Source organism: Oncorhynchus mykiss, chromosome 1 (genome assembly GCF_013265735.2).
Source record: "Oncorhynchus mykiss isolate Arlee chromosome 1, USDA_OmykA_1.1, whole genome shotgun sequence".
Lineage (NCBI taxonomy): Eukaryota > Metazoa > Chordata > Actinopteri > Salmoniformes > Salmonidae > Oncorhynchus > Oncorhynchus mykiss.
This window is the reverse complement of record NC_048565.1, coordinates 47,562,833-47,589,358: the sequence shown is the minus strand read 5'-3', so window position 1 is coordinate 47,589,358 and position 26,526 is coordinate 47,562,833. Positions and strand designations below refer to the sequence as shown.

At 41.6% G+C, this 26,526-nt stretch overlaps 1 protein-coding gene across 2 annotated transcripts in view; it reads right to left on the bottom strand.

The window, feature by feature from the left end:
* Positions 1–10,196: 10,196 nt before the first annotated feature.
* LOC110524112 (mitochondrial inner membrane protease subunit 2) overlaps positions 10,197–26,526 on the bottom strand; it is a 148,511-nt gene continuing 132,181 nt past the window's right edge. For both annotated transcript variants that reach the window (XM_021603465.2, XM_036979007.1), the window contains 3 exons: positions 25,114–25,179; positions 21,972–22,074; positions 10,197–11,935 (listed from right to left, as the gene is read on the bottom strand). In XM_021603465.2, coding sequence (XP_021459140.1) covers positions 11,795–11,935; positions 21,972–22,074; positions 25,114–25,179 — 310 coding nt within the window. In that variant the 3' untranslated portion in view covers positions 10,197–11,794. The remainder of the gene's footprint in view (positions 11,936–21,971; positions 22,075–25,113; positions 25,180–26,526) is intronic.

Below are 26,526 nucleotides of genomic sequence, written 5' to 3'. Positions count from 1 at the left end.
GACTTCCTGCATCCTGTTCCCATTGATTATCCTTGATGTTTCTACAACTTGATTGAAGTCCACCTGTGGTAAGCTCATTGTCATTGGTTACACTAATTGCACTGTGTGTCTATATAACCTGGTTCAAGTATTTATGACGTTACCCTGAGGAAGGCACAGTGATGCCGAAACATTGTTAAATGCCCATTAAATTGTTGGGAATGTGAGTGTGCGACTTTCTTCATTTTTATAGTTTATTCACCGTTAGTCAGCACCTCCACACTAACTATTTTCTGGGTGTGCACCAGCTCATGTTTTTTTAATATATTTTTTTAAGTTCAATTGATTGCCATGATCGAAGGAATTGTCCGTAGAGCTCCGAGCAGAATTGTGTCGAGGCACAGATCTGGGGAAGTGTACCAACACATTTCTGCAGCATTGAAGGTCCCCAAGAACCTAGTGGCTTCCATCATTCTTAAATGGAAGAAGTTTGGAACCACCAACACTCTTCCTAGAGCTGGCCGCCCAGCCAAACTGAGCAATCGGAGGAGAAAGGCCTTGGTCAGGGAGGTGACCAAGAACCTGATGGTCACTCTGACAGAGCTCCAGAGTTCCTCTGTGGAGTTGGGAGAACATTCCAGAAGGACAATCATCTCTGCAGCACTCCACTAATCAGGCCTTTATGGTAGTGGCCAGATGGAAACCACTCCTCAGTAAAAGGCACATGACAGCCCGCTTGGAGTTTGCCTAAAGACACCTAAAGACTCTCAGACCATGAGAAACAAGATGTTCTGGTCTGACGAAACCAAGATTGAACTCTTTGGCCTAAATGCCAAGCGTCACATCTGGAGGAAACCTGGCACCATCCCTACGGTGAAGCGGGTTTGTGGCAGCGTCATGCTGTGGGATGTTTTTCAGTGGTAGGGATTGGGAGACTAGAAAGGATTGAGGGAAAGATGAATGGAGCAAAGTACTACACAGAGAGATCCTTGATGAAAACCTGCTCCAGAGTGCTCAGACTGGGGCGAAGGTTCACCTTCCAACACGATGACCCTAAGCACACAGCCAAGACAACGCAGGAGTGGCTTCGGGACAAGTTTCTGAATGTCCTTGAGTGGCCCAGACAGATCCCGGACTTGAACCCGATCAAACATCTCTGGAGACCTGAAAATAGCTGTGCAGCGACACTCCCCATCCAACCTGACAGAGCTTAAGAGGATCTGCAGAGAAGAATTGGAGAAACTCCTCAAATACAGGTGTGCCAAGATGGTAGCGTCATACCCAAGAAGACTCAATGCTGTAATCGCTGCCAAAGGTGCTTCAACAAAGTACTGAGTAAAGGGTCTAAATACGTATGTAAATGTGATCATTTTTTAAAATTTTTAATACATGTTTTTTTATTTTTTATTTTGGGGTATTGTGTTTAGATTGAGGGGAAAAAACTATTTAATCCATTTTAGAATAAGGCTGTAACGATAACAAAATGTAGAAAACAAATCAAGGGGTCTGAATGCTTTCCGAATGCACTTTATCTGTAAGGTCCCTCAGTCGAACAGTGAATTTAAAACACAGATTCAACCACAAAGACCAGGGAAGCCTAAAATATTCCAATGACCTTGTCATTGGCCACAGATTAAATGACGTCAAATAACGTTATACAGTGCCTTGCGAAAGTATTCGGCCCCCTTGAACTTTGCGACCTTTTGCCACATTTCAGGCTTCAAACATAAAGATATAAAACTGTATTTTTTTGTGAAGAATCAACAACAAGTGGGACACAATCATGAAGTGGAACAACATTTATTGGATATTTCAAACTTTTTTAACAAATCAAAAACTGAAAAATTGGGCGTGCAAAATTATTCAGCCCCTTTACTTTCAGTGCAGCAAACTCTCTCCAGAAGTTCAGTGAGGATCTCTGAATGATCCAATGTTGACCTAAATGACTAATGATGATAAATACAATCCACCTGTGTGCAATCAAGTCTCCGTATAAATGCACCTGCACTGTGATAGTCTCAGAAGTCCGTCAAAAGCGCAGAGAGCATCATGAAGAACAAGGAACACACCAGGCAGGTCCGAGATACTGTTGTGAAGAAGTTTAAAGCCGGATTTGGATACAAAAGATTTCCCAAGCTTTAAACATCCCAAGGAGCACTGTGCAAGCGATAATATTGAAATGGAAGGAGTATCAGACCACTGCAAATCTACCAAGACCTGGCCGTCCCTCTAAACTTTCAGCTCATACAAGGAGAAGACTGATCAGAGATGCAGCCAAGAGGACCATGATCACTCTGGATGAACTGCAGAGATCTACAGCTGAGGTGGGAGACTCTGTCCATAGGACAACAATCAGTCTTATATTGCACAAATCTGGCCTTTATGGAAGAGTGGCAAGAAGAAAGCCATTTCTTAAAGATATCCATAAAGTGTCGTTTAAAGTTTGCCACAAGCCACCTGGGAGACACACCAAACATGTGGAAGAAGGTGCTCTGGTCAGAGGAAACCAAAATTGAACTTTTTGGCAACAATGCAAAACGTTATGTTTGGCGTAAAAGCAACACAGCTGAACACACCATCCCCACTGTCAAACATGGTGGCGGCAGCATCATGGTTTGGGCCTGCTTTTCTTCAGCAGGGACAGGGAAGATGGTTAAAATTGATGGGAAGATGGATGGAGCCAAATACAGGACCATTCTGGAAGAAAACCTGATGGAGTCTGCAAAAGACCTGAGACTGGGACGGAGATTTGTCTTCCAACAAGACAATGATCCAAAACATAAAGCAAAATCTACAATGGAATGGTTCAAAAATAAACATATCCAGGTGTTAGAATGGCCAAGTCAAAGTCCAGACCTGAATCCAATCAAGAATCTGTGGAAAGAACTGAAAACTGCTGTTCACAAATGCTCTCCATCCAACCTCACTGAGCTCGAGCTGTTTTGCAAGGAGGAATGGGAAAAAATTTCAGTCTCTCGATGTGCAAAACTGATAGAGACATACCCCAAGCAACTTACAGCTGTAATCGCAGCAAAAGGTGGCGCTACAAAGTATTAACTTAAGGGGGCTGAATAATTTTGCACGCCCAATTTTTCAGTTTTTGATTTGTTAAAAAAGTTTGAAACATCCAATAAATGTCGTTCCACTTCATGATTGTGTCCCACTTGTTGTTGATTCTTCACAAAAAAATACAGTTTTATATCTTTATGTTTGAAGCCTGAAATGTGGCAAAAGGTCGCAAAGTTCAAGGGGGCCGAATACTTTCGCAAGGCACTGTATCTACATCCAAAATCGTTATATCTACTTTTCAAAATCTTAGCTAGACAAGGAGTCATCATAAATCACGTTGACAACCTACTGGCAAATACTTTTTAATCTTTGTTCATCTGAAGAGATATATTATAGATAAAACGTATCAGTGCTCATCGGCCATTGAACATAAACATTACACGAGTTGGAAAACGAATTTAAACAATGAGTGGTTTGGAAGGAATCTAACTGCAAGCATTGCAAAGCAATCCCTATTTTGCTTCCCTTACCTGCTATTCGGTGGAGAGTGTGTTTGGTCCAAGTCTTGGTCCATGTCTGTGCTTCTACATCTGCATTACTTGGAGGTTTTAGGCTGGGTTTCTGTATAGCACTTTGTGACATCTGCTGATGTAAAAAGTACTTTATAAATACATTTGATTGATTAAAAATGTATTTTCAAAGCGTAAATGGGTTAAAATTCACAAGCAACACCATGGGCCAGAAAAGGTTGAATACATTGGCCCTTCTGTTAATCCAGCATGACTTTTGCCATGTTCAAAACAACTGGAAACTCTGAACTGGGAAATCTCAGGATACAGTGAGTTCAAGACAACTGTGAACTCCAAGTCGGAATTCCAAGTCGGAAACTCAGGCCTCTTTCGAGGGCTCCGACCTGAAGATCACTGATGTCATGATTCAACAGTTTTTTCCAGAGTTCCCAGTTGTCTTGAAAGCACCATAAATCCAGAGCATGCCAGACTTTGATGACAAGGTTTCATGAATTTGCCCACAAGGACCACCGTGACCAGTTGACCTTCCTGACCTTCCTGTTCAACTGAACACAGCACAAATGTGAGTCCAAAAATGTCTTGTATGCTGCTGCATAAATGATGTAATATGCCAGGGAGATATGTATACCGTAGCTAAGAAAGTAATACTAAGTGTATGTTGTGTAGTAAGCTGTTAGAAGCACATGTGCCTCACCCTAATAATGTGTTCCCTTTCCCCCTCATAACTTAGCCTACTGTTCTGACTTGGTGGTGCACATGTAGCCTATAGCCTGTTTTAGAGTAATGTCATCTAATATTGTAAGAACTTTCATTGTCTGCTTATATGCCTGTTATGGGATTTTTATGAATGACTAAATTATGTATACATTTAACTTAGAACTACAAATAAACAGAATACTACTCTGTTACTGTATGAATGTATGAAAATCATAATACTGAATATAAGGTGCGTAGTTTTAGTCAAGAATTAGAACAAGGACTTTCTGTTCCTTGTTAGAAACGAATGGAGCTATCGTCAGACCGGCTGGAATACTGTGTTCCTTACAGGACATTCTGTCCCCACCCAGGGACGGGAGAGACCTTGGGCTTGTAGTAGATTGTTTAACAGGTGGCAGACAATGTGAGAAGGCTTGTGAACTATTTTGCCATTGTATCTGAGAGGAGGGACATTTATGACGAAATGTGAGGCATATAAACCAATGTACATGGTATTATGACCAGAGCTCTCGGGAATAAACGCTATTGATTCATTTTGAGACTGATCTTTGTCTATTTTATGCAAATAAGAACCTTACAAATTCTTAGAATCGGACAAAGTGTTTTGCTTTGTTATAATTGAATTGGTTAACAAACATAAGTATTACATTCCTCTAACAATGCCCCCTTTATTTATCCTACAAATAGTTAGATTAACTGATAACTAAAATAGCAGTGCAGATGGCATTCTTTTGCCATCTGTGCAGATATGTATTATAGGTAATGAATGTGTAGTGGACTCCTGAAATTGTACAGACTTTGTGAAAGATCAGCATAACCCAAATCCACATGTTATGAGTTCAAGTCCCAGGTGGGGTCATATGGAAAAAAACAGTACTAAGTGAGCATGCCAAATGTAATCATATTGTCCTTGATTAAAGATTGTTACGCTATTTTAGTTGAACAGCGTACCACTTACCTTAAAACCCACATAACATTTCATTACCTGACTTATAATGGTTTGGAAAACCTGGGACCATCAACGTGATAAAAACCTCCAGGGGACCATGACAACATCCTAAGAATGTTCAGGGGACCATGACACAACGTCCCAAAAACGTCTCAGGACAAACCGGGAAATTAAAACAGGTCCCTTGGGACCATCACACGGTGTCCTAAGGACTAAGAATGTCCTAAAAAGATCCTGACATGGCCCTCAGTGATGTCCTGGAAACTTACAAGGAACTACACAGAGATCCCCCAGAGAAAACATGGCTGAATGTCCTCAGGACCTCTTCTGTTTGCAGGGGAAAACTGAGATTTTGAAGGACCTTATTAGAGTAACATGCTACCTAGGGAAACACGAATTAGCATTTTGTGGTAATGATGTGAGTACAGGTTCATGTAATCTTGGCAACTATGTAGAGTTATTGGATACCTTTGCTGAAAAATGTGAAATGTTAGCAAGACACTTGAGACTTCCACAGTGTTTCCAGGAATATCAAACAGAATACAGTATGATTTCATTGAAGCAGTCAAGGATGTGATTTGAAATGACATTGAAGAGGAGATTAATGCAGCCACGTTTGTTGCAGTAGATGAGACAACTGCTAGATACGACAAACAAAGGCCAGATCTTTATGATTTTGCATTGTGGCTAAAAGTGAAGTCAAGGAGGCGTATTTGGTATGATGATGTGTGCGATGACAAACAGGTGTGCGATGACAAACAAGCTGTGGCCTTGGTGGATTATGTATTGGGAGTGTTGGGGAAGTACAACTGCGCCCTCCTAGGCCCTCATGTCAACTGAGACTTTTCAAACTCAAAAGGAATAAAGACTTCAACGCTGTCACTGAGAGGTTCACCCTGATGTACTTCATTTACAAGTAGGCCTCTTTTTTTTGTGTGTGGGTTAGGCTACTGTTGAATGAAAAAGAGAATGGTGCTGTTGTCCATTCAGCACCATGGAGTTAACCTGTAGGCTATCATATGAGCGAAATATTTACATTTGTAGCTTACTTCCTCATTTTCGACCATTGCCTATACTTTAGCGTCTTTAATATGTGCATTTAATTTCCTAAAGCGGTCTAGCTGTACGGTTTGGATTTACGAACAACATCCCAATGATGCATTTGACTTATCAAGCTTGAATTTTGTTTTCGATTAAAAAAGTTTTGAACTGCGTTTTTCAGTCATTTCGATTGTTGATATGGAAATGTCATTAGAACCTTATTGATTATATATTGCCAAAGAGCTCTATAACATTTCATAGCTTTATTATGTGTGTGTGTGTGTGTTTACGTGTGCATTGGAAGAATTGTAAATCCATTGTGAAAGGCTATGGAGTTTGCGTTGCAAATTATTCTGATGAAATGTGTCCATATTGGTATTTTAGTGCCACCTCCGTTATAACTGTGGATGCTATGGCTGAGCTGAGTTGAGCAGTGTGTTATTTTGTCAGATGATTTGAAATATGCCGCCAACAGCTTGTGTATCTTGGCTACACAAGCGATGGCGGCATATTTGGTTTTTTATATACAGTGCCTTGCGAAAGTATTCGGCCCCCTTGAACTTTGCGACCTTTTGCCACATTTCAGGCTTTAAACATAAAGATATAAAACTGTATTTTTTTGTGAAGAATCAACAACAAGTGGGACACAATCATGAAGTGGAACGACATTTATTGGATATTTCAAACTTTTTTAACAAATCAAAAACTGAAGAATTGGGCGTGCACAATTATTCAGCCCCTTTACTTTCAGTGCAGCAAACTCTCTCCAGAAGTTCAGTGAGGATCTCTGAATGATCCAATGTTGACCTAAATGACTAATGATGATAAATACAATCCACCTGTGTGTAATCAAGTCTCCGTATAAATGCACCTGCACTGTGATAGTCTCAGAGGTCCGTTAAAAGCACAGAGAGCATCATGAAGAACAAGGAACACACCAGGCAGGTCCGAGATACTGTTGTGAAGAAGTTTAAAGCCGGATTTGGATACAAAAAGATTTCCCAAGCTTTAAACATCCCAAGGAGCACTGTGCAAGCGATAATATTGAAATGGAAGGAGTATCAGACCACTGCAAATCTACCAAGACCTGGCCGTCCCTCTAAACTTTCAGCTCATACAAGGAGAAGACTGATCAGAGATGCAGCCAAGAGGCCCATGATCACTCTGGATGAACTGCAGAGATCTACAGCTGAGGTGGGAGACTCTGTCCATAGGACAACAATCAGTCGTATATTGCACAAATCTGGCCTTTATGGAAGAGTGGCAAGAAGAAAGCCATTTCTTAAAGATATCCATAAAAAGTGTTGTTTAAAGTTTGCCACAAGCCACCTGGGAGACACACCAAACATGTGGAAGAAGGTGCTCTGGTCAGATGAAACCAAAATGGAACTTTTTGGCAACAATGCAAAACGTTATGTTTGGCGTAAAAGCAACACAGCTGAACACACCATCCCCACTGTCAAACATGGTGGTGGCAGCATCATGGTTTGGGCCTGCTTTTCTTCAGCAGGGACAGGGAAGATGGTTAAAATTGATGGTAAGATGGATGGAGCCAAATACAGGACCATTCTGGAAGAAAACCTGATGGAGTCTGCAAAAGACCTGAGACTGGGACGGAGATTTGTCTTCCAATAAGACAATGATCCAAAACATAAAGCAAAATCTACAATGGAATGGTTCAAAAATAAACATATCCAGGTGTTAGAATGGCCAAGTCAAAGTCCAGACCTGAATCCAATCGAGAATCTGTGGAAAGAACTGAAAACTGCTGTTCACAAATGCTCTCCATCCAACCTCACTGAGCTCGAGCTGTTTTGCAAGGAGGAATGGGAAAAAATGTCAGTCTCTCGATGTGCAAAACTGATAGAGACATACCCCAAGCGACTTACAGCTGTAATCGCAGCAAAAGGTGGCGCTACAAAGTATTAACTTAAGGGGGCTGAATAATTTTGCACGCCCAATTTTTCAGTTTTTGGTTTGTTAAAAAAGTTTGAAATATCCAATAAATGTCGTTCCACTTCATGATTGTGTCCCACTTGTTGTTGATTCTTCACAAAAAAATACAGTTTTATATCTTTATGTTTGAAGCCTGAAATGTGGCACAAGGTCGCAAAGTTCAAGGGGGCCGAATACTTTCGCAAGGCACTGTATGGCGGAAATATTTGTCTATTCTGGTTAATAGCCTATGTCACTCTGGTTGTTGGAGCTGTTGTATGGTGAACTTGGGGCTTCATCAAGGTTAATTTCTGAGTAGGTCTGGCTTTGATAACTTCACTGCACATCACTGATGTGGGCCATGTTTCAAGTAATTATCAAATATGAAGTCCATGTACAGCTGAAGGCAGAAGTTTACATACACCTTAGCCAAATACATTTAAACTCAGTTTTTCACAATGCTTGACATTTAATCCTAGTAATAAATGCCCTGTATTAGGTCAGTTAGGATCACCACTTTATTTTAAGAATGTGAAATGTCAGAATAATAGTAGAGAGAATGATTTATTTCCGCTTTTGTTTCTTTCATCACATTCCCAGTGGGTCAGAAGTTTACGTACACTCAATTGGTATTTGGGAGCACTGCCTTTCAATTGTTTAACTTGGGTCAAATGTTTTGGGTAGCCTTCCACAAGCTTCCCACAATAAGTTGGGTGATTTTTGGCCCATTCTTCTTGACAGAGCTAGTGTAACTGAGTCAGGTTTGTAGGCCTCCTTGCTCGTACACGCTTTTTCATTTTTGGCCACAAATGTTCTATGGGATTGAGGTCAGGGCTTTGTGATGGCCACTCCAATACCTTGACTTTGTTGTCCTTAAGCCATTTTGCCACAACTTTGGAAGTATGGTTGGGGTCATTGTCCATTTGGAAGACCCATTTGCAACCAAGCTTTAACTTCCTGACTGATGTCTTGAGATGTTGCTTGAATATATCCACATTATTTTCCTTTCTCATGACGCTATCTATTTTGTGTGCACCAGTCGCTCCTGCAGCAAAGCACCCCCACAACATGATGCTTCCACCCCCATGCTTCACGGTTGGGATGGTGTTCTTCGGCTTGCAAGCCTCCCCCTTTTCCGCCGAACAGTTCTATTTTTGTTTCATCAGACCAGAGGACATTTCTCCAAAAAGTACTGTCTTTGTGCCCATGTGCAGTTGCAAATCGTAGTCTGGCTTTTTTATGGCGGTTTTGGAGCAGTGGCTTCTTCCTTGCTGAGCGGCCTTTCAGGTTATGTCGATATAGGACTCGTTTTACTGTGGATATAGATACTTTTGTACCTGTTTCCTCCAGCATCTTCACAAGGCCCTTTGCTGTTGTTCTAGGATTTATTTGCACTTTTCGCACCAAAGTATGTACATCTTTAGGAGACAGAACGCGTCTTCTTCCTGAGCGGTATGACGGCTGCGTGGTCCCATGGTGTTTATACTTGCGTACTATTGTTTGTACAGATGAATGTGGTACCTTCAGGCTTTTGGAAATTGCTCCCAAGGATGAACCAGACTTGTGGTCTACAATTATTTTTCTGAGGTCTTGGCTGATTTCTTTTGATTTTCCCATGATATCAAACAGAGGCACGGAGTTTGAAGGTAGGCCTTGAAATACTTCCACAGGTACACCTCCAATTGACTCAAATGATGTCAATTAGCCTATCAGAAGCTTCTAAAACCATGACATAATTTTCTTGGAATTTTCCAAGCTGTTAAAAGGCACAGTCAACTTAGTGTATGTGAACTTCTGACCAACTGGAATTGCGATACAGTGAAATAATCTGTTTGTAAACAATTGCTGGTAAAATGACTTGCGTCATGCACAGAGTAGATGTCCTAACCGACTTGCCAAAACTATAGTTTGTTATCAAGAAATTTGTGGAGTGTTTGAAAAACGAGTTTTAATTAATGACTCCAATCTAAGTGTATGTAAACTTCCGACTTCAACTGTATCAAGTGTACAATCTATAAATCGAGGTAGTTTCAATCAGCCTTTCATGCCACAGGCTCCTTCAAAGCCCAACCCGTTTTAGTTTAATATTTCCATACATGTAATAACATGGTACTGCACTAGTCTGAAATTCTGATAACACAACATACAAATATATATCTCAGCGTTCAGTTGTTCACATTACATGTTTGCAAAATGTTTTAAAAATATTTTTTACAATTGGCCACAGACATACAGTTTCATACTTTTCTTAAATAATTCCCTATTTCTTCTAAAATAAGATGACATTCAAAAAATATATTTTGTCAACATAAGTTTATGCTTCTTGTAACCATCAATGAGCTTTCTGTACCTTTCTACTAGCAATTTGGCCCACTTTTCAGAAGCAAACTGCTGTAATTATTCAACATTTGATGGGTGCCCTTTACCAACCGTTCGCCATATTGGACCTCGCCGTAGGTTTTGGATGTAATTCAGAGCTGTACTTTTCGCTGGCCACTCCAGAACAGTCCAACATCTCTTCTTAACCATTCCTGGGTGCTTTTTGATGTGTGTTTGGGGTCGTTGTCCCGCTGGAAGACACAACCTTCAATGGAGACCCAGTTTTTGGACACTGGGATTGTGCACATTCAAGGTCCCCAGTACCAGAGGCAGCAAAGCAACACCACAGCATGATTAAACCTCCCTTATCTTTCATTGTAGGGAGGGTTCTTTTTTTCATTGAACGCTTAATTTGGCCAGTAAACAGAACGCTGATCTGTATTGCCAAAGAGCTCTAATTTTGTTTCATTGGCCCACAGAGCATCCCCCCCCCCAGGATTTAGCCTTGTTTAGGTGGGGTTTTGAGAAGTTCAATCAGGCTTACTTGTCTCCTTCAGCAGTGGGGTCTTCCTATGTTTACCAAGACTAAAACCAATTATGGAGGAGGTTCAATAATGATGTGGGATTGCTTTGCTGCCTCTGGTACTGGGCGCCTTGAATGTGTGCAAGCCATGAAATCAGCAGATTATCAAGGGTGTTTTGGAGTGCAATGTTCAATCCAGTGTCCAAAAACTGGCTTCCACAGTAGGACAACAACCCCCAAACATACATAGAAATCACCATGGAAAGGTTCAAGAAGAAATCTGTTCTGGAGTGGCCAGTAAAGAGTCCAGATCTGAATCATAACCTATGGCGAGAGGTGAAAACAGTAGAAGTGTGCTACAATAAGCATTTCTTGGCAGTTATCTTTGACAAAGGCTGTGCAACTAAGTACTAGCTCCGGGGTGCCAATAATTGCATCCATGCCATTGGTCTTTATTTTTTAAATAAAAATGTTAAACTTATATTTACAAAAACAAAATAGGTTCTGCAATGTTGAATATCCCAAAAACAAGGTGTGGAGACCAAACTTTATTTTTCAACTTATTGTAGAAGAAATAGGCAATTATTTAAGAAAAGTGCAAGGGTGCCTATAAATGTGGCCGCAACTGTATGGGTAATGGGTATCTGATCCATTGACACACTCAGCTTCTCAACAACAAAGAGATATCATAACTGTGCCACATCAAAGGATTATGACATTTTCACATGTACTGTATGACAGAGAGTGCAGGTAGTAGGTACAGTATGTATACAGCCATGAGCAGGCCTCTCCTCAGTCCTCCTCCTCTGTTGTGTCCCCGTGCCAGTTCAACAAGGGCTTCCGCTCAGGGGGGAGGGACGGCTCGATCCTCTGCCACCGATTGGGCGGCCAGATGATGTGGGAGGCACGGCCGTGGACCAACCCCAGAGACACCTGCGGAGAGGAATATAGGGAGGAGAAGACCCTGGTCAAAGAACTATGATACTATCGCTCATTCTAAGTGATCATTAGAATAAAGGGGCAGTTCCTTGGCTGCAGAAGGCTTGATGGCAGAAACTTGTCCACTGTGAATAGTGCTGGTCGTCTTTTTCAAGACAAATATAACATGGAAACTGATTCTAATAAAAAAAAGTAATTTTTTAAAAATGGAATTGATTCAATTATTATTTTAGCTGTGATGTCACGACATAAGTTAAATAGACTTTAATATGTGGACTGTTAAGCACATTAAACTACAAAAGTTTGTTCTTGTTTTCCCAGACAATCACGTCTATGTCAATTAAGCGCTTAGCACAAAACACACTGACCAATATCAACTGCTATTAATGATGCTTATCTTTCATAAGGCCTGTTATTTACAAACGAGAAACACAATTATTCTGTTCTCCTTGAAGGTAAGGCGGAGTTTGGCTCATGCCACAGGGCTTGCTCTGTGAGTACGAAATGGCACCCTATTCCCTAAATAGCACACTACAATATAGGGAATACGGTGCCTTTTCAGACTCGGATAGAGGAGGAGGCCTTTCTGACTCCCTTGGTAATACATGTCCTGGGGGGTGATATCAGCACAACATAGGTCTCTGGCCATGAATAATTTAAAAGAACATTTAAACTACCAATACCTTAATTCTGGCATGTCAAGATTGAAATATAATTAAATTAATGGATTCATTTATTCTTCTTCTCTACTTCAATTGAACTACACTAATTCCTGGCTGATAAATAGATTAAGTAATATTCCCTTAAATTAATTTGGCCCATGCTTCATTCCCGGGTATTGGTACAGAAAAAATAAATAAAACAATTTGGTCAGTATTTCCAAATATATTGTCCTACCAGACATAATATACAACAGACAGAGATCCAGTACAGTGCCATTCCATTACAGAACCTTCCTTCAATAATCCCCTAATACACTGAACAGAAATATAAACGCAACATGTAAAGTGTTGCTCCCATGTTTCATTAGCTGAAATAAAAAGATGCTATACATTTACCATATGTACAAAAAGCTGATTTCTTTCAAATGTTGTGCACAAATTTGTTTACATACCCATTAGTGAGAATTTCTCCTTTGCCAAGAAAATCCATCCACCTGACAGGTGAAAAGCTAATTAAACAGCATGATCATTACACAGGTGCACCTTGTGCTGGGAACAATAAAAGGCCACTCTAAAATGTGCAGTTTTGTCACAACACAATGCCACAGATGTCTCTGCAGAATGTCCACCAGAGCTGTTGCCAGAGAATATAATAATTTATCTGTCATGAGCAGCTTCCAATGTTATTTTAGAGAATTTGGCAGTACGTCCAACCGGTCTCACAACCGCAGACCATGTGTAACCACGCCAGCCCAGGAACTCCACATCGGCTTCTTCACCTGCGGGAACATCTGAGACCAGCCACCCGGACAGCTGATGAAACTGTGGGTTTGCACAACCAAAGAATTTATGCATAAACTGTCAGAAACCGTCTCAGGGAAGCTCATCTGAGTGCTTTGTCGTCCTCCCCAGTTTCTTGACCTGACTGCGGTTCGGCGTCGTAACCGACTTCAGTGGGCAAATGCTCACCACTGATGGCCACTGGCACGCTGGAGAAGTGTGCTCTTCACGGATGGATCCCAGTTTCAACTGTACCGGGCAGATTTCAGACAGCGTCTATGGCGTCATGTGGTTTGCTGATGTCAACGTTGTGAACAGAGTGCTTCATGGTGGCGGTGGGGTTATGGTATGGGCAGGCATAAGCTACGGACAACAAACACCATTGCATTTTATCGATGGCAATTTAAATGCACAGAGATACCGTGGCGAGATCCTGAGGCCCATTGTCGTGCCATTGATCCGCCGCCATCACCTCCTGTTTCAGCATGAAAATGCACTGCCCTTGTCGCAAGGATCTGTACACAATTCCTGGAAGCTGAACATGTCCCAGTTCTTCCATGGCCTGTACACTCACCAGACATGTCACCCATTGAGCAGGTTTGGGATGCTCTGGATCGACAGTGTGTTCCAGTTCCCGCCAATATAAATAAAGGTGAAATAAATAAATAAAAATATTCAGAAACTTCGCACAGCTATTGAAGAGGAATGGGACAACATTCCACAGACCACAATCAACAGCCCAGCCCGATCAAGTCTATGTGAAGGTGATGCGCTGCATGAGGCAAATGGTGGTCACACCAGAGACTTTTTTTTTAATCCACGCACCTACTTAAAAAAAAAAAAGCAAGGTATCCATGACCAACAGATGCATATCTGTATTCCCAGTCATGTGAAATCCATACATTTGGGCCTAATTAATTTATTTCCGTTGACTGATTCCTTATATGAACTGTAATAGTAAAACTTCTTAAATTGTTGCGTTTCAATTTTTGTGCAGTGCAAATGAAGTCATCTCCCCTTGCAGCAGCACATTGTGAGGAGAGCTTTAGAGTTGAGCCCTGGCCTGGGGATCAGAGTGTAATTTCCCTCACAGCAGCCAGCATAAACACTTCAATTCCACAGAGGAGAGGCGAGGTGGCAAGAAGAGACAAAGGCTGTGTCCCAAACGGCACCAAGCCAGAGACTGTGAAGGGGGGGGGGGGGGGCTCCCTTCCATCACCATCACCATGCAGGGGGCTACTGCTGTGCTGGGTGGAACTGGGGCTGGAACTGAATTATCCAGTAATTGATGGTTTTGGATGAAGACCATCATGATAAAGTAACTGTCAAAACCATTTAAAAATAGGCCTACCTACATTCATTTTAGGATAAAAAAAAGTTCCCTAATAGCAGGAGTATTTAATGATTACAAAATATTTTGGTAACTTAATCTGTCTATGAAACGGACTACTTCACCTCCTCTTTCCAACTGTCCTTTGATGCTTGAGCAGCCAAATCGCTAGATTCACTGGGGGGGTAGAGCGCTATAGGCATTTCAGTAAAAACTTGATTTTATACCATGCATGTTTTCATTGCTTGCTAGTAAATACATCATTTGGCCTTTAAAAAGGTTGGATGTGTCTGACTATTCATTAATTATGTATAAACAGCAGTTGACAAGGTTGTTCAGGCTCTGAGGCCTATAATGCACTAATGTTGTGTCAAATGGATAATTCTCTCGAACCTGGCATAGTATAATTTGATACAGACTGCATACACTGATCAGGCCCGGACGATACGCTGACCTCCTATCCCTGCAAAGTAAAACGGTAGCCTAGGCTATACAGTGTGGGCCCGCAATGGACCTTTTATGAATGCCCATGCTGTAGCCAACCATTTGTAAAACAGACAATTTACCATTATTCCCTGTCATTTGGTTACATTAATTTCTCTTCATGCATGTGTTAATTACAGTCGCATACCATTCGCATTCTCAGAGTGGAAACACTGATTGCAGAGTTCACAACCTGAGACACTTGTGAGAAAGTCTCGGTTTATTTCATACCATCATTTACACGCTCCACGTGAGCAACGGGTCTGGTTTATCTGCCCTGTTAATGTTGATGGAGAGCACGCGCGCCTGAGCGCACACAGAAGCACCTGGCCTGCTTCTCACAAATGTCAAACTGTAGGAAAGTGCCCACCCATGTGGTTGGGCTAATAAGCCGGGCTTCTCAGTCATTTATTTTCTTCACGTCACATGGTGCAGTAAGTCAACAAAGTCCGTTTTATATATATATATATATATATATATATATATATATATATATATATATATATATATATATATATATATATATATATATATATATATATATATATATATATATATATATATATATATATATATATATATCTCACAGTACTTGAACAATCTTTCCAACACCCTCCCCCCTCAGTAATCAGCTTCACCGATAAATAGGCTATGGACATGTTGCTTTTACTTGGTTCTATTTGAATGATAGTCAATTGAATCTTCATAGTATAAACCCTCCCCTTCATACCTTACTTGTCGACTCATTATATTGTAGCCTACTTTCTTGAAAACATAAGGAAGGCCTAGATTGTTTTAAAACACATTTTAAGGAAAGGAGAAATATTTGCTTGTGTCTGAAACACGCTGGCGGTTTTGATTGACGGGTGCATTTACACGGGTGTGCGTGAGTGAGTTTGCTGATTCTTCCTGTACCCATATGTCCATTCAGAACGTTTCCCTACACTGCATTCAACGGGAAAAGAAGAGCGTCACAAGGTTGACGCTTACGTCAATGCGAAAAGGTAAGTGCCACCCTATTGACGCCTGTGTCAATTCCCTGCATTCAATGGGAAAAGATGTCACAGGGTTGATGCTTATGTCAATACATTGCATTCAATGAGAAAATATGAGTTTCAACCAATTGACACTTACGTCAATCCATTTCATTCAATGGGAAAATATGAGGGTCACAGGCTGGATCCTTATGTCAATACATTTCCAGTCAATGGGACATGAGTGTCAACCAATTTCAACTCTTCACAGTGAAAACTAGGTCCCACAGAGAACGAGGCCTTTCTTCCATATAAAATCATTGCCTACAGCCCTCACATAACCGTGGACTGCAACTGAGCTAGCTAACCGTCCTTACACACAACCCATCATGACCTTACAAGGATGCTCTCCTGTGTTGAGATTCAGCTTACTGCGGCAACAGGAAATAGCTTAATCCATCCTCAACATGGTGCTCCATTCTCTTCCTGCAGACCGGGGGACCGCCATGACCCGCCAAATAAAATTTGAAGCCAATCTACGCAAAAGCATTTGAAGCATTTAAAAAAAAAAAAAAAAAACTCAATTGGATACAATGATCTTGCAGTTCTAGAAACCAAGAGCCTTGTTAGAATTCATTCAGAAGGAGATGTTGGTCAAAAATAATTGTTGGGGGGGGGGGGGGGGGGGGGGGTTGACTTAACTGTATGTGTCTGTGTGCATGCGTATGTCTGTCTCCTCCCTGTCTGTGTTGCCTGTGTCAATATTATGTCTTTGGAGGTGGGAAAGAGGAGAGAAAGAGGAGAGAGAGAGACCCTTCACCAAGCCCGAACCCCTTGGTTACTGTTGCAACCTCTGACAACATTTTTCCAGGAATCCCAATTCCCCATTTTCAATTAACTTGCAAACATTTCTAAAAATATTTTTTCACTTTGTCATTATGGGGTATTGTGTTTATCTATTGAATCCATTTTGAATTCAGGCTGTACGACAAAATTAGGAAAAGGTTAAGGGGTATGAATACTTTCTGAAGGCACTGCATCAATCAGCCATTTTGGGATAATGATATAGAAAGACAAAAGCAAGGTGCTTAGGTACATAGAAAAAAATCTTACACACAAAGGACTGGAGACGGATGCCAAGGCTTTCATAAATACACAATATAATCTTCAAATAACATTTCAAGGCTGTGGGAGTGAGGCAAGGGAGCGTAGAAGGCTAAACTAGCTTGTCCACTCGGTCCCTCACAGGAAAAATGAGTGCTACGGCCTTGAAGACATCAGGGGTATCTGAGAAATGGCTCCAGAATACCAACACTCCTTCCTCAGAAGGCTTAGTTTAGAGACTGGGAGTGAGAAAAGAGCCACTAAAGGTTGTCATATAGGGATGGATTTGTTACACAACTCACAAGCGTATTGCTGTTGTTGGGTGGGTGATGACCACTATGCCATTTATTGACTTGATCTGGACGACGACTATGCTTGCTTTTTAGATTTGAGTTTTAAATGTCATTTTAAATGCCGCTGAGAAATCTGTGACCTGGAAAAGAGTAAGACATTGAAGCCCCGCAATACAATAAAGTTACATTTATTTTTGCTGTTTGTACTCCCAAAACCTGTATGCAAAGCAACCGTTGAACGCCATTTCAGGCATTCAGCATATTTCAAGCTACAAGACATAATCTGATTTTGGCAAAAAGGTATGACTGTGATATTTGTTTAGGTCTATCCAACCTGACAGCTCACTCAGCAACTTCATCTCACGCAGCACTTTATACAGCACCTGGCTCTCCAGGGAGTCCAAAGAGCCTATGGGGTTTTAGACAAGTATAAATAACAAAGCGAGAGAAAGAGAGAGGGGGTAAGAGGGGGGGGGGGGGGGGGGGGGGGGGGGAAGAGGGAGGGGGGTTGGAGAGAGAGAAGAAAGAGGGACAGAAGAGAAAGAGAGGGATAGAAGAGAGAGAAAGAAAGCGAGGGAGTGGCAGGTATGCGCTTTACTGAGAGGCATGTTAATTCACTTCCTAGTGAGAAATATACTTACATTTCGGAGCAAAACAAGGTTCAGAGCACCCATTTAAAATTAAGTCAACACAACAGAAAATTTGAACATTTCTTCCTCTTTGGTTGTTCCACATATATTTTAGGAACAAAGAACCTTTCACGTCAGTGGAACACACTTTCTGTGAAATGTTAATCAAGACAGGATTTACATTTCACAATTTTTTTTTTTTTATGCCTTCAGAAAGTATTCACACCCCTTCACTTTTTCCACATTTTGTTGTTACACAGCCTGAATTTAAAATGGATTCAATTGATATTTTTTTGTCACAAGCCTACATACAATATACCCTATTACGGCGCCGGAGGGGATGGCTGCCGTTTCATGGGCCCCTAACCAAATGTTCTATTTTGTTACATTTTATCACATTGTTTAACTTATTTTGTACATAAAATTGTTGCTACCGTCTCTTATGACCAAAAAGAGCTTCTGGACATCAGAAAAAATCCCCGCCATTCGCGTGAAGAAAAGGCGAAATACAGAGGGAGAAGGTCAGGATTCGGAGATGAGTGAGTAAATCGCCACTACCATCCATTCTATTGGCAATCACTGGAAAACAAACTCGATCTATGGTCGAGACTATCCTACCAACAGGACATTAAAAACGGTAACATCTTATGTTTCACCGAGTTGTGGCTGAACGACAACATGGATAATATACAGCTGTCTGGGTTTTCCGTGCTTCTGCAGGACAGAGCAGCTTTGTCTGGTTAGACGAGGGGGGTGTATTTGTCAATGCCTGCTGGTGCGCGATGTCTACCAAGAGTTCTCATCTGTATTATTTGTAGCCGTCTATTTACCACCACAAACCGATGCTGGCACTAAGACCGCACTCAACGAGCTGTATAAAGCCCTAAGCAAACAAGAACATGCTAATCCAGAAGTGGCGCTCCTAGTGGCCGGGGTCTTTAATGCAGGCAAACTTAAATCCGTTTTACCTCATTTTTACCAACATGTCACATGTGCAACCAGAGGGAAGAAAACTGTAGACCACCTTTACTCCACAAACAGAGATGCATACAAAGTAGAGATCGAACGATTATGATTTTTCAACGCTGATACCGATTAATGGAGGACCAAAAAAAGCAGATACCGATTAATCGGCCGTTATATATATATTTGTAATAATGACAATTACAACAATACTAAATTAACAATGAGCACTTTTATTTTAACTTAATATAATACATAAATAAATAATGAAACATTTGGTTTAAATAATGCAAAAACACAGTGTTGGAGAAGTAAGTAAAAGTGCAAAAATCAGAACATGAGAACATATGAAAGCTGGTGGTTCCTTTTAACATGAGTCTTCAATATTCCCAGTTAAGAAGTTTTAGGTTGTAGTTCTTATAGGAATTATAGGACTATTTCTCTCTATACCATTTATATTTCATATACCTTTGATTATTGGATGTTCTTATAGGCACTTTAGTATTGCCAGTCTAAATATTGCTGTTATGTCATAATTATGTAAAATTCTGGAAAAGGAATTATTGTCTTTGTTAGGAAGAAATGGTCCACACAGTACGCAACGAGCCAGGCGGCCCAAACTGCTGCATATACCCTGACTCTGCTTGCACTGAACGCAAGAGAAGCGACACAATTTCCCTAGTTAATATTGCCTGCTAACATGAATTTATTTTAACTAAATATGCAGGTTTAAAAATATATACTTGTGTATTGATTTTAAGCAAGGCATTGATGTTTTATGGTTAGGTTAATTGGTGCAACGATTGTGCTTTTTTCGCGAAAGCGCTTGTTAAATCGTCACCCGTTTGGCAAAGTAGGCTGTGATTCAATGATATAAATTAACAGGCACCACATTGATTATAGGCATCGCAGGACAAGCTAGTTAAACTAGTAATATCATCAACCATGTGTAGTTAACTAGTGATTATGTTAAGATTGATTGTTTTTTATAAGATAAGTTTAACGCTAGCTAGCATCTTACCTTGGCTCCTTGCTGCACTCGCGTAACAGGTGGTCACAGCCTGCCACGTAGTCTCCTCATGGTTTGCAATGTAATAGGCGTCCAAAAACGCCGATTTACCAATTGTTATGGAAACTTGAAAATCGGCGGAGAGTTGGAATTGTGACATAAAAATAACAAGAATCGACAGAAGTTCATTTGTAGTTCTAAACATATTGAGGGTGTTTTTGACTCACTTTCTGTCTCTCCCACGACGTTATTCCTCTCTCCTAAAGCGTCCATCACAATTACATGCACATGCCCAATTATGCAAATTAGGTGATGATGTCATTTAGCGACTTCTAGCGAATTTTAGGACAGCCAATAGCTACTTTCCTTACTGAGGAGTTGGCAACACTGCGTGCGATATGCACACGCAGTTACAAGCCTGCTAGAGTTAGCGGCAGGCGAATGAGCAATATGCACCGTCGTAATACGGATGAAGCCTGAGCTGGAATGTGAAGTTAACTGAAGCTAGCCCATTTCAGAAAAGCCTGGGCACATCTGGCTATACACCCCTCTGGTGCACTGTTAAATTATTTAACCATTTAAACAATTTGGGTTTGGATAAAAAGTCTGTTTTTGCAATGCCCTCAATGGCTTTCATGCGTTTAAAATGTGCCACACATGCCTGCACTGGGAAACAACGCAAATGACAATGTCAGTATGACCAATGCATTTCTTATTGAGGTGGTGAGATGGCCTAATAAGCATGCAGGCATAAGCGAATAGTGGTCATAGTGCATACATACAGTACCGCACTGTATAGGCCTAGATAAGAAGTAACCATATATCCATTACAGAGAGCTTGTAGATCCAACGGGAAATAAGGTATAATAAGACAATGGGTTGAGGAAACGGTTTCCTTAAATTAACTGTTCCCTTATAGTATTCTGTTCATGGCCGATAAACTGCTTACAATAATGTCATCCACAAAATCACCCCCAATCCACCCAAATAATTCAATGTTCAGATCCAGCAACAGACAGAGAGAATACTGACTGACATGGAACCATCCAAAACCAACTTCAGAAAATAAATCCCTCCACAAACCAGCAGCTGACCCAGTTAAATGTCAAGTACAAAGTTGTTCCTTTATAGGATTGGAATGCTACAGATAGATAATTCCCTGGCCTCTACTCGGCTCTGCTGCTTCCTTCCTCCATCCAATGACAGCTCCCTGAAATACTTTGTCAAAACCCAAAAAGCACAGAGCGCCTCGCTACCCGATCACTCACTCCTCGTCACTACTTTCAGACCCTTATCAAGACACATTTGTTATTGCCCGACAAGGATGAGGATATGTATGGAAAATACAACAATGAAATACGCTAAGCCTTCTTTCTCCACAGGCAGGAGAGGCTGCCGGGCCCACATGCCCAATGAGGCCTGCCAGAGATTAATAGCACTAACTGTACCTACCTGCCATAATGGAGAAACTGTTCAGAGTTTCTTTCCTCTAAGGGAACAGCTTTGTCTTAATAAGCAGCACAAAAATGACAAATTTAGAACCCAGGTTTGTTCTCCAACGCATGGCTATTCAATTATTTTCCTTTTAAGGACTCCCAGGGTCTTTTTAGGCCCCATTGTTGGAGTTCAAATGTGGAGCTGCTGGACACGACTCAGACAAGCTGTGCTTTGCTTTGCTTTTCAATGGCATGGGCCAAAGCCTTGTACTTATATACAAATATAAGGCTTTTATATGCAAGTATAAGGCTCTGGCATGTGCCATTCCCATTGAGTAGTAGAGGACTGAGCAGAAAAGTGGCTTACCGGTCCAAAGCTGTTGCTGTCCAGACTGTGGCCGTGATGGTCCCCCTCGATCCAAAAGTGGCCATCCGGGACCCTGAGATAGCGGTTCTTATAGCCAAGCGTCCTGCAGAGGGAAATGGAGGGCGGGAGGTTTGGATCATGGATAAAACGCATTAGCCAGGTTAATACAACCCAAATTTACTTCAGAACCTAGCTACGAAAGAAAGGCAGTCTTTAACATTGATTGAGCTACGGGATCAATTGAAAACAACAATAAACACATTGAAATTAGACAAGACAAAAGGCAAAACTTAAATTGAGAATAAAGTTCATCTACCTACATCTGCATTAAGGAAATTGACATTTTCATTTCATTGTGGTGTATCACCTTTTTACTAAATAATCCATCTGCCAGTCATCCTCCCTTTAGATTAGACTATTTTGTAGACAAAAATCGATTGTGTGTAATGACTAATGAGATATGGACAGGACAGCACACTCCCTTAGGTCTAGTCTCTGGTTGTGTCTCTTAACGCCACACTATCCCCTATTTTGGGCCCTGGTCAAAAGTAGCACACTATATTAGGGAATAGGGTCCATTTGGCACGTAACCTCTATCTGATCAGTTCCCCTCCAGACTTGTTTAGCGTCAATCAACTATTTTGCGGCGTGAGGACAGGGTGGTGTACGCCATCAATCACCTGTGCACTTAGCTGTGACTGAGCCCTGATGCATGGTTCATCTCCGGAACATTGTAAATTACGGGAGAAATGACTTTTTAAAATGACAATTCTTCTCCTATTCCTTTCCAGGGCAATGTTACAGGAGCCTAAATGACTACTCTTTAGACCTTGGACAAAAATATTGATTTTGCTGCTGGGAGGGGAAAATGTTTTTATTGCCACATACAACGGATAGGTGGTGAAATATGTTGTTTTACAGGGTCAGCCATAGTAGTATAGCGCCACTGGAGCAAATTAAGGTTAAGTGCCTTGCTCAAGAGCACATCAAACACATTTTTCAACTTGTCTACTCGGGTATTCGAACCTGCGACCTCTCGGATACTGGCCCAACGCTCTAAACGCTAGGCTACCTTTTGCCCCGTCTGTTCTCCAGCAAACTGAAGTTCAGTGACTTTTAAATGTCAGGGGTCAGGCGTCTACATACAGCATCTGAACACAAACAATACGACAACCAAAATACTGGCTACTTCAAAATCTAGTGACTATATCCCATAGAATCCAAATAGTCCCCATCTTATTTGTACAGTAGAATAGTTTGCAGTAGAACTTTATAGTAACTTTAACGAGACATTTGTTATCTATTTATAAGCCGTGTTCATATACATGTATTAATAAATGATAATTCAAATGGGGCTTACACTACGTACTTATTAATAGTTTATCAAATAGTTTATTAATGAACATTATTATAAAGTGTTACCTAATCAGCTACCCCGGCTATGCTCAGGAAAAAAAGAACAGTCTTGAGTTTTGTGGGAAGACAAAAACAGGTTGCATCCCAACTGGAACCCTATTCCCTACATAGTGCCCTACTTTGACCAGAGCTTGTTGGGTCTGGGTCAAAGGTAGTGCACTAAATAGGGTGCCATTTGGGACGCAGAGAAAAGTGAATATACAGAGTTCAAAGCAGAATAGACAGACCCCTGTATTAATGCTGTTTGTATGCGACTCACTGCCTGGCAGTGTCTAGCAGCTACAAAGGGTTTAGGTTGCGTTCAGGGGTTTGGGCAGATTCTCAGCATTGAGTTGTGTTAAAAATGTATGCACTCTCTACCTCTCAGTGTAGCAGGTTTAAACTATAGCTGCCTGGTACAGTGGAGGTTTGATGGAGGTTACTTAACCTTTGTTTAAACTAGGCAAGTCAGTTAAGAACAAATTCTTATTTACAATGACGGCCTATCTCGGCCAAACCCTCCCCTAACCCGGGCGACGCTGGGCCAATTGTGCGCCGCCCTATGGGACTCCTGATCCCGGCCTGTTGTTTTACAGCCCGGGATCGAACCGGGTCTGTAGTGACACCTCTAGCACCGCGATGCAGTGCCTTAGACCGCTGCGCCACTCGGGAGACCTATAGGGCACAGATACACACGATAATGGGACATATGAAACACGATAATGACGACGATGATGTATAAAAGCCTGAGGTGAATTGGACAGGTCAAGTCAAAGGTTCAGTTGTGATATTTAGACCAGGAAGTATTCCACTGCGAATGAATCAAATGTGTTGACATGCATCCTAAGCGGTATGCTATCATGGACATGGGAACCCACAGCCATAGTCTTGTCCACCAGCCATGTCTGACAGTCTGCCTGGCACACCGCACTGGGTTGTTCCGTACCTCTACGAACACCAGAATCTCCATCTTGAGGTAGCTCTTCCTCATACACCTCACATGAATATACTCCGCATTTCCCTCAATGTATGCATTCCAGTCATCAGCTATCCACACAGCGTAGCAACACTGACAATACAGTGGCGTAACACTTGGGCTTTCTGGGGTTTTTTAAAGCCGCGATTCGATTGCAACGCGATTTATGTCCCGTAAGCCATCATTGTTTGGAGATGAATCTCCGAAATGGCCCTCTATATCTCTGAAGGGCTCAGTTCAGAGGGATACACATAGCAAAAACACACACACACACACACCACTCAGAGGGCTATAATTGGCTGAGAGGCCTCTTCCTGTGTCAGGCAGAGCAGACAGTCTCTGTGCGTAGCAAGATTAAAACCATAGCTGTGATTTATAGCATGGCGGGCCCGCAGGCTAACACACATGCACACACACACACCAGCCTCAGCTAGTTTAGGCCATCATCAAACCCCCAAGTTAATTATTCATCCATCTCCTCCCAGGCAATACAAGTGACTCGTAATTTGTTCAGCGGCACCCGTCACAAATAGCTGCCAGAGGGATTCACATGGCGACATTGTGGTACGAGTAGTGGCACCCGAAGATTTGATGCTGGTAGATAAGAAATAGAGGTTTAAGACAGAGCTTCAAATTCCCGAGTAAACAACGAGTTGACTTGTAGCAGCAGTCTTCTCATAGGAAGTCTCTGAACAGGCCTTTAAGACGCCCTTTGGTTTTACATGATTTAATTGCCTTTTGTTTCGTTTTTACTGTATAATGTGTACGTACTTGATGAAGTCTCCCTCAAGGGCTATGACCCGCTTGATGATCTTCTGCTGCGGGTTCTTGGGAGACCTGAAACAATAAAGATACATGACATCAATTAAGATATGCGATGAAGAGATGTATATCCATCAGCTCCTAGCACCAATAAACCCTGTGCGGTAGCGACCCTGTTCACTCCACGCTTTCATCAAAATGAATAAAAGACCCTATTCACAACACTAGATTGAACTGGAATCAGTGTTCCTCACCAGCAGACAGAGAAATGGACTATACTGCAGTGAGTATTGGGTGGGTTCAAGTACCAGGGTCTCATTCCTCCTCCCTCCCTCCCTCCCTCCACATGTGGACCTCACACACCACCGGGGAACACAAACATAGCAGCACCATGGTAGAGAGAGCTCTACCATAGAATAAACCCTTAATAACCCGTAATACCACAATGCTCAGTTAATGAATTCTACAACCATTATTGCCAATGCTGATGACCTTCTCCAAGCCACGAAATACTTCTAAGTAGCCAACAGAGGACACGATTCATTTGATATCAACAACGACAGTCCTTTTGAGAACATACAAAGCAATGGCATTCGCATTCTGGACACAAAATCAGTCTAATAAATGGGTAATTTAGAAAAGATTTGTCGTCTTTCACTCTCTCGCTTGGGCATATTGTTCAAGGCCATGATCAACAGTATTACAATGATCAACATTCTTCTATTCCCATCCACAGGTTTTATAGATAAATGTGAGGCAACCAGGGAGCCAGAGATACAATGGTGTTCAGTTGAGAGTGTCTGGCCAAATGAGGGACGTCTACACAAAGGCATTGAATAATGACCCACAGAAACCGCAGTTTGTTAAACGTTGCCTTCAAATGCCCAGAGAATCAAACAGAAATGCCAGTCTTAATAAGAAGCCACATCCATTCTCCATCCCTCCCTGCTCTCCCTTTAACACACACACTGATACATAGAGGCCCACACACACTTATACATAGAGACACACACACACACACTCTGTCACTCCCTTTCTCCCACTCTCTACCACACATACACACACATTTGCTCTCTCTCTTCCTCCTCCACATACCCCCCTCCCTCTTTGCCTCAGGGATACAGGGGATCATGACTGATTGGCAGCCCGATCAGCCAATCAGAATTACCAGCAGCTCAGAGAACAGAGCCCGCAAGCTAACCAGGGGTTAACCTGTCTCTAGAGAGGCTGTGTGTGTGTGTGTATTAGGGCTGTGACGGTCATGGATTTTTGGATGATGGTAATTGGCCAGCCAAATGACCACGGTCAACGTAATAACCGTTTGAATAGCAACACAAAAAACTGTTATACATAACATCTGTTTTAAGCACATTTTCTCCATTCCTGACTGCATGTGCTGCCATAGAAATATAATGAATAGAA